The sequence below is a fragment of the Lonchura striata genome, chromosome 7 (genome assembly GCF_050655825.1).
Source record: "Lonchura striata isolate lonStrDom1 chromosome 7, ASM5065582v1, whole genome shotgun sequence".
Classification (NCBI taxonomy): Eukaryota; Metazoa; Chordata; class Aves; order Passeriformes; family Estrildidae; genus Lonchura; species Lonchura striata.
In genome coordinates, this window is record NC_140709.1 from 31,104,258 (window position 1) to 31,113,756 (window position 9,499).

At 38.1% G+C, this 9,499-nt stretch overlaps 1 protein-coding gene across 3 annotated transcripts in view; it reads left to right on the top strand.

Annotated features, from left to right (window-relative positions):
* COL5A2 (collagen type V alpha 2 chain) overlaps nucleotides 1–3,541 on the top strand; it is a 128,697-nt gene extending 125,156 nt beyond the window's left edge. For all 3 annotated transcript variants that reach the window (XM_085585315.1, XM_021531409.3, XM_085585314.1), the window contains exons 53-54: nucleotides 845–1,069; nucleotides 1,916–3,541. In XM_085585315.1, coding sequence (XP_085441441.1) covers nucleotides 845–1,069; nucleotides 1,916–2,062 — 372 coding nt within the window. In that variant the 3' untranslated portion in view covers nucleotides 2,063–3,541. The remainder of the gene's footprint in view (nucleotides 1–844; nucleotides 1,070–1,915) is intronic.
* Nucleotides 3,542–9,499: the final 5,958 nt, after the last annotated feature.

Genomic DNA, 9,499 nt, shown 5'->3' on the forward strand with positions numbered 1-9,499 from the left:
AGGAACAAATTATCTTCAGGAATACTAAAAAAAGAATATTTCAGTATTTTTGAAACACTGTCAGATTTGGCAGCTAATGGTATGAAGCATGTAATAGTCAAGTGCACCCCTTATGGATTCTAAATAATAAATGTATCCAAGATATACATTATGAAACTACCAGTGAATAAGATTTTCTCTTCACCGGTTCAGTGAAATTTATAAACTTTCAGTAATTCTTGACTGGTTTTTTTATGTTGTAATGATTTGTAAACCATTAGTAAAATGAAACCTATATGAACAGGGGAAAATAATGAAGGAATTTTAGAATTTGTCCTCCTGGTAGAAAAATTGCTTTTTTTTTTATAGAAACAGTGACACTCCCTGAAACATTTCTCAAACTCATGTGCAGATTGAGTAGTTGATAAGACCCATATGCAAACTTTGTTTATAAGTCCCGTATAGTCAAACTTTGTTTGTTCTGCTTCTAAATAGAATACAAGCCCTACAGAAAACAAGTTAATAAATTGGCAATATATCAGGTGCATTATAAAAGAGTTTTCTGTGCTTGATGTTTCTTACCTGCTTCAAGGTTTCTCTAATGCACTATTTTAATGTAAGAATCCCTTTCAGAAATGAGGCAGTTGTTCAGTTGCAGAGAATTAAGATCAAATTTTCCCTGTTGCAGAACATGTAAATTTCTTTGTCCTCAACTGGCAGCAAATTACTAAAGAAACTACCCTTAGGGTGTAATAGGGCTCCTACTAATCATGTCTGAAAGATGCCAATAATGGCAGATGTTTCTAAATTCACCAGCTCTTAATTTCAGTGTCCTGTAAGTTGACCCATTTCTTTATCTCCAAAGTTTGTGTATGGGGATACAGCTGTCACTCAGATGACATTCCTGCGCCTCCTATCCAAGGAAGCTTCCCAGAACATCACCTACCTATGCAAAAACAGTGTTGGGTACATGGATGACCAGACGAAGAACCTGAAAAAAGCTGTGATTCTGAAAGGGGCCAATGACCTGGAGATCAAGGCAGAGGGAAACAGCCGCTTCAGATACACTGTTCTGCATGACAGCTGCTCTGTAAGTTTGGGGGTTTTGCCCAAAAGCACTTCTGTACATCTTCACTTCTCTCTTGAATTAGAGAAAACACCTACACAAGGAACTAATTAAAATTTTGCAGGATTTTATAATGAATTGTAGACATAACTGATAAAAGTGGGATTTTGTTATAATTCTAGCTTCACATAATACAAGTCTGCACTATTTACTGGCTATTTGCAAATTCCTTCTTAGTAAGCATACTGAGATACATATCTCGGCATTTTGCATTTCCCAGTACTTGTTTAGCTGTGAGTGGAATCACACAAACTTTTGTCTGCCAGATGGGCAAGATTATTGCAGCAGTACTGAGGAGGAAACTTATTGGTACTGTGCCTGAGCTGGAAAGGAAAACTCTCCCTAAAATTTCATGGTGGGCACAGAAACCAGCAAGTAGTAGATTTTTTCATGTTCAAAAGCAGTTTCAGCCAAGACCAACATACTGGCAAATATTCCTAAATCTAATCCTGCACCTGAAAAAAGTGTTCTGTGCTTTAAAGTAAACCCACAATTCTGGGTGAAGGCACACATTATTAACTGTAGATATAAGGTAGGGTAGTTTTTTAACAAAGACAAATTAACACACAGAGAAGAATTTAATAGCATAAGAGAAAAATCAGCCCTGATATGTCAGTCTGATAAATCTGCTCATTAGAGACATTTCAAAATAACCCAGGTGCAGTGCAGACAGCATTGCTCAGGGTGTGACTCAGCAAAGGTGCAGTGACACCCTCCTGAACAATAACTGACTCACCAGCTGCACTTCAGGAGGGTTTTGACATAAGCCCTGGCCTAATTTTTAATTTTTTTCCCTTCTTTTCCCTCTAGAAACGTAATGGGAATGTGGGCAAGACTGTTTTTGAGTACAGAACGCAGAACGTGGCACGCTTACCCATCATCGATATTGCACCGGTGGACATTGGCAGTACTGACCAGGAATTTGGAATTGAAATTGGGCCAGTTTGCTTTGTGTAAGAGCAAGGGGGGAATATAACACACTACCCAGCAACAGCAGCAATTCAACATGAACTTAGACTGATTGAAGTTAATCCTGAGACTCTTGAAGTAATGGCTGATATTGGATCAGCATTGTATATACAGCTCTTTCTAAATGCCCGGCCTCCTTTTGAATATTTATTTTACTTACAAAACTTCTGTTTTCAATGATTGAAACCAACTGTTTAGTACAATTTTAAGAGGATTGATGACAACCTTCTAAAAGTAATATGAATCCTTTTCCTTTGTTTTATTTCAAATTATTTTGACATTTCCAGGTATTCAAAATAGGTAGATTTAATGTGGAACTATGTAAAAGCTCTAATGATTATTTCCTTTGCTTTGATTTGTACTGAATAACAGAAAAATAGAGCACTTTTGTGAACCGTTGGCTGTATTTCAATCATACCTGCTCCCTCTACCCCAGTTTGTGTTCCTGTGGCTGCCATTCACAGAAATCTGTATCTTTTGTAGAAGAAAATCTCTTCAGACAAGAACATCTTAATTTGGCATTGTTTTTCTTGTACTTTTCTATGTAAGTCTGCTCAGAAGAGTGATCCATAGCCATGGTTAATTTATGGAGTAAAAACATTACTGGGGTAAATATGAGTTTTCAGTAGGGGTGTCCCATATCTTAACTTTTAAGGCTAGATTTCACTTCTCACAATGTATCTGTGTAATTCTATTAAATTATCCTTCATCTTCAAAATACGTCTTAAACCCAATACTTGTTGATTTTTCAATATTTTCCCACCTAAGAAGCCATTACATATCAAATTATACAGATGTCTTATATTTGTGCCAATTTCTGTGCATTGCAGAACATTCACATGTATATCAGACCAATTGCTAATAAAGTTTAGAAATTCCTTGGTTTTAGCTGACATCCAGATATGCATCACCGGTAATTTGACTTACTGGCCTTGAGTTGTGAAGGCAGGAAAGTTCCATCATTTCTTAGCATGAGCTACCTCATCTCTGGAAGTTGGGATGCAATTAATAGTCCTGGTTTTCTTTTAGGTATTAAAAGGTGCTATGCTTCTGTTGTTATTTCAAGATAGGAGATAGGCAGGGCAAAAAAAAAAAAAAGCAACAAAGTGATGGTGCTAAATGACTCTCTAGAAGGCTGACGAAATAAAGATGCCTACTGTCAATGTCATGTTCAGAGCTTAGCTGTTAGGCTTGCAGTGTTTGAGAGAAAAATGTTACAGTGCATTTATTTGTTGGTCATTCAGTATATAGAATGTTTTGTACCTCCAACATGCTTTATTTTGTAAAGTATGTGGGTACAAACTTGGGTTTTTTGTTTCTTTGCTGCATCTGTGCTCTCCACGTTTTTTTGTTTGTTCCTTAAAAAAAATAAACAGCTGGGGCTCTCCCTAAAGAAAGTCATGCACATAGCTTTATTCATGTATCTTTGCAAAGCATTTAATTAAATACATGCTTCTCGCTCTGTAATTGGTTTCCTTTTTGTAAAACTCCTTCCAGTGTGTTCATTCCATATCAGTTCATTCCCAGGAAATTAAAAATAGAAGTACTTAATTGTTGTTTGGTTGCTGTTTGCATAAATCATTTGCAAGGCACTGTGAAATATTTTGAAGACAGGAGTATTGTAAAGTACCTTCTGTGTCAGTTTTTACCTTCTGTGTCAGTTATATGAAGGAAATCAGCAGGCTAGAAAAGCTGCCTAAATAATATTGTTTGATGCTCCAGAGAGAATTTTTTATTCAAAAGTGAAATGTGATTTGGCCAATTCCTAGTGGCAATGGGAATTAACACTGAGAGGAGACAGCTTCTGGACAAGACATAAAGTTACATTTGTAGTGAAGCAGGCAAGAACTTCCCTTTCCCCCTTCTGAAGGGGCAGGGGCTTTGCAGGTTTCTAGGTTGTCCAAATGTGTGTCCCTGCAGGGGAGGTAAGGGCTGGGAAGATGATAGGGTCATGCTGATGTTATCTGTTTGCTTTTACTGCCCATGCAGGAACTTTGTGATTTCTTTCTTACTGGCATGAAATAATTTCTATAAATATGTGACTCAGGGGTTAATTTAACTGCCTCCTAGAGACGTTTTAGATAATGTTAATTTCAAGCTGCAGTGTAAAGGTTTGATGCAGTATGTTCAAGCAATTGTATCTCTACAGCCCATTTATCTAGATGCACAAAATGAATAACATTTGGAGGATAGGTTTATGTTTGTAATTAGTTTTTATCTCTAATTATAATCAAGAATTATAATCCATGTTTGGTATAAGTAGTTTGTAAGCTTGTTGAAGGAGAAGAGTACTTGATTATGAAAAATACCTTTTCTTTTCTTTTCAAGTCTCTCTTTGCATCTCTAGCTCCATATCAAATGTGCAGTATTTCCTCAGCCAGGTGCTTTGAGAACTGAAAAAGAGCTGTAACTAGAGAGCCATCTGAGGTAATATTCTGTAAAAACCAAGGCTGGAGAATCACCAAAAGAAAGTCTGCTCTGAAGTGCAAGCTCTCAGGTAGTTAACTGAGGAGTCTGTAATGCAAGTGGTTGGACATGCTTTTCTCTTGACTGTTTAGAGCATACATAGATATTGTACCTCTTTCCCTGTTTCTGAATTCTTCAAAGTATTGTAGAATCATATTAGGAAGGAAAAAACAAAAAAGTGTGTGGGGTATTTTCTTATCCAGGCAACATGGCATAGCCTCATGCAAATACAGCTTTAATTTTGTGAACCTAGAATGAATGAGCTAATAAATTGTAGTTTATGAAGTAGCATTAGGTAAATGTCAGCTATAACATTTAGTGAAGTTCTGGCTTAGTAATAAATAGCTTCAAAATGGTAGAAAAAAGGCACTTCAGAGTGATTAAAATAATATAGAGTGATTAAAATAATATAGTCTAAGACACTGCATTTAAATTAAATTTGAGTTACAAGAGTTGGTTCTGTTTTCCTTAACTAACCTGTCCTCAGGGAGAAACAAATCCCAGGACTGCCAGCATCGACAGAAGCCTCCTCTTGGTTTCTTAAAAGCCGTAGTGCAATATTTGTTTGGCAAACATTCATTGAAAGCTCATCTAAAAATTGAATTTCCAAACAGCTTCCCTGCCTTCTGCTAGCTTCCTTGTGTCTATGATAAACAACCAGCTTGAAGTTTTTAGCACTAAAAAGGTTATGTAGAGCACTAGCAGTACTACAAGCAGTAGAAGAATGTACCAAGCAACACAGAAATCTAACAAAGAAAACGTCATGTTACAGCTAGAAATAGCACAGCCAAAGCCCATAAAAGAGCAAGAAAATGGAAGATTTTTCTTTTCTGCAAAGGCAAGTCGAGTCTAAAAACAGTTTAAGACCAAAAAGCACTGTTTTTATTATTGTTGTAGTATAAGGGCCCCTATGGTTTTCTTTTATCTACTATAACTGCCTGAGACTGAGCATAGTAATTGAGCTGGTAAACACTCACATAATCTATGGATATTCAAATTACTTTTTCAGGAAATGCAGGCTATACTGAAGGTTTAATACTCAGTGGGAAGTTTTTTCTCACTGAGAGAGGATTCCAGAAAAAGTAAAACAATTGCAAAAGAAAAAGCAAAACAAAATGGAAATGTAGAAATGTTAATGAAGAAAAAAAAAGATTCTCTGCAAATATCACAGAGAAAACAAGGTAAAAATTAGAGCATTAGATGGTTTCAAAAATCATGACAAAGATAAAACTAAATCAGCAGTTCAATAGCTGAAATAGAAATGCCTTAGAAGCTGTAGAACCACAGACAAATTTTACTGTGGATTTGCTGCTCATTCCTGTGAGGCAATTATTCGAAAATATCTTCAGGACCACTAAAAGAGGAAAAGAAGCAGTTTATGCTTTTTCTAAAAGCCAGAAGAGAAAGGTTACAATTGTCATTTGTAACAAAGATTACAATTGGCCTGTGCAGAGCTCAGGAGAACCTGAGCAGATTGGTACAAATATTAAAACTGAAAATTTTTATGGTATTGCACAACACCAGAGAGCTTGACTGCCAATCTGTCTGCTGCACTCTTGGCATTTCATGTTTTATCCTTTGCTGGGAGAAGGTCTGGAAAAGCGCAAAGATACCAGGCAACACTAGTTTGAGGAGGATGCTAAAGAGTCCATTTTTAACTCCCTCCCCTAGGTTTATTTTGTGCACATTCCCATTTCCTTGCTGGTAGAGTTAGAAGCCATCTTTCTATAAGCTCTGAATTAAGTTTTGTTATGTTCTCAATATCAGAGAGTGGTGCACTATCAAGTGTTTCTATTACAAAATTAGTAATTTGTTCCTTGATTGAGATACCACTGTCCGTCCTCCAAAAAAGGCTGCAGCCTTACTCAGGGATGTTTGTGCAAAAAAAAAATAAAAAAAACAACCAAGCAAATTCACATCTGCCAAAGCATCACACAACTGCTTTTTGGCCTCAGTCAACTGAGTGAAAAGAATCTGATACAAACCCAAACAAGTATAACAAAGGAACATAACTGCAATTCTAGAAATCAGTGAAATATTTTTGCATGTTTGGCATGGTATGATCTTCCCTGCCACAAAGGAACGTGACAGTGACAGAAGATTGTGATGCCTGCAGGAGCCATCACTGTAATTCAGGAGCCTCTGCCCTCGGAGGAACAAGCTGTGTGATTCCACACAAAAATCAGAGAAAGTCTGAGCGTTTCCTTCTGCCGTATTGCTGAGGTTTAACCCAGCCCCTAAACATCAGACAGGCACTTTCCTATTCCTCACCCCCCTCAATGGGGCAGGGAGGAGAATTGGGGGGTAATGAAAATACAAGATTAATTGGATGACAGAACATGAAAAGAAAATAATGATAATAAAGAAAGAATTCAAATATCCAAAACAATTGCATAGAATGCAATTGCTCACCCCCCAGTGACCTATAGCCAACCAGTTCCTGAGCAGAAGGCTCCTGTGGCCTTCCACCACAGATTTGTGTGTGAGGATGACTCCATATGGTCTGGAATGTCCCTGTGATCAGCTGAGATCACTGTCCTGGCTGTCACCTCCCAGCTCCCTGTGCTCCCCCAGCCTCCTCGCTGGCCGGGCAATGCAAGAAGTTGACAAGGCCTCAACTGCCCAGTAGCAGCAGCAGTCTTTTTGCACCAAGATTTTCATCCCAAATCCCAAGGCAATACTGGGAAGAAAATTAACTTTGCTGCAGCTGACACATATCAAGTCAGCCATTTCCTGCTAGGAATTTTGATCCCTGCTTTATAGATGCACTCAAACTGAGGAGTGAAGACTTTTCCAGGTACCTTGGAGATGTTATAACAAATTCAGTGAAGCTGAAATGCAAGTTACAATAGGAATATTCACAAAATCCCACAGAAAACACATCTCCAGTTCTTCCAGGAGTGACCTTTCAATGATTGCCTTCTTAGTGGATGTGGACTCAACAACAAAATTTAAACTTTAACCCAGAGATGTCCACGGCTAAGTGATACACTGAAAGGAGAGAAAATTGGATAAGTATAGCTTTGCCAGATACAACTTCAGGATTAAGAATGAAAAAATAAAAAAAAAGAGGATTAGTGGCTTTCTCAGAAGGAGTCAGCTCAAGCCAGAGGGGCTGCAGTGATGGGAAGCAGCAGTGTGGGTTACAGTCTTTCTAGACAACACTCTAGGGTGAAGCTATTGCAGGATGAAGAGCAGTTGGGAAGACAAGATCCATCAGGATTTTGTTCTGGTGGACTTCATCCACCCTGGAAAAGCAATCCCTCAGTGTAATGTGAGCTACGTTTTTCTTCCTCCCAGTAAACAGGTAGGCAAAAACATAGAAAGCATCTCTTCATCTCCCAGATCCCCAAACCTGCAAAATATCTTTCTCTTCTAGTACTTTAAACAGAAGTATCTACATATTGTTTTTTTTAAGATCATAACAAGATATAGTTGCAGACATCTGATTACAAGCACATGTTGAATTAAAATGTTAGATCATGATAAAAAAAAATTCATATGCTACTGTAGTTTAAGATTTTTGCAACATTATGTATCTAGTTACATTTCCAGAAGAGAGGCACTTGGTTTAAATATGGAGTTTGCCAAACCCAGCTTTTTTTCTGGTGCAAAGAACTGGATATTTCATTGAACCATGCTTTTGGTCTTGGTTGAAATGAGTATGAAATCTGTATTAAGAAACATATTCTACTTTAATGACTACATAATCCTGTCTTATTGCCATAAATAGTCTTCCAAAATAATACCTTTTCCAGTCTGTATGAATAACATGAACCTGACAAGGAATACTGGACCTTAGCTTTTCCTACTGAAGCTGTCAGGACTGCCATACCATGGCAAAGTGTTGGGAAGAACTTTCTCCTTTACTACAAAATTTTTGTAAACAGCTCTTCCTCCAGGTTACTGCCTGCAAATGGAGGAATGTGCAACCACAACAAAAGAAAGGTTGCAAATTGCACCCAATGCTTATTTAAAAGTTGGTTTCTTTTGTTTTAGGAGGGGAAGTTATTGACAATTTTCCAGCTTCCAGAAGAAATTCCTAGCAGCTACTCAAATCCAGAAACCATCATGAGCCCACTCTAAAAGCTGCATTACACTGGCTGGGCTTCAGGTGACAAATTACTGCTGGGAGAGGGGACTTGGGGGGGGGTTAAAGCAGCTGCCAGCCATGGTGGCCATGGAGGAGCCTAGCCTGTCTCTCAGAGGAAGCTGAGGGTGTAACCCACTCATGAGTTACAGGTGTAACCCACTGAGTTACAGGTGTTTACAATTTACTTGCAATTAGGACCTAATCAGGTAGCTGTTTTTCACTTAGACAAGGTCTGGCTGGATTGTTGTCCCGTTCTAGGGGTTTTTTACCCAGAATTTTTGTAAAAAATAAGGATGTCGGATGTTGCAGTAGTCCCTGTGCCACAGACAATAGGATATCCACATTCACTGGAAGAAATGCTCTGGTGTCCTACAAAAGAGCTCCACTCTGAGATGACAACTTACAGTTAACAGGAAAGGCAAAGTTCCAAGGCAATATTAAAGGCTAAATTAGTGATATTTTAAAGTCACTGATATGTCCAGAAAAACTCCTTGAGGAAGGGGCTTTTCCTCTTGTTTCTTTTATTCTCTCAGAGAGCTAGGGGAATATGGTGCTGTGAAGTAAATGAGATCAGCTGGTCTAACAGAATGAGAAGCTGTAGATCAGCATTAGAGATTTCTTGCATCAGTCTTATTGATGTGTGGGCAACTTCTTGTTTTTTTCCTGCCTCTCATTCAGCTTCATGCCTCTCTTTCAACTATGTAGACTACAATACTTTCTTATTTTCTGCAAGACAGCTTGAAATTTAAGTGTTTGAAAGCAGGTGTTGGTGTTTTCATCTAGACCAGTTTATACTGAGCAGTTCTGGAGGCTTAAAATGTAAGGAAGGCAAACTGGGAGTTCCTGGCTTCAGCCCTCTCTGGGTG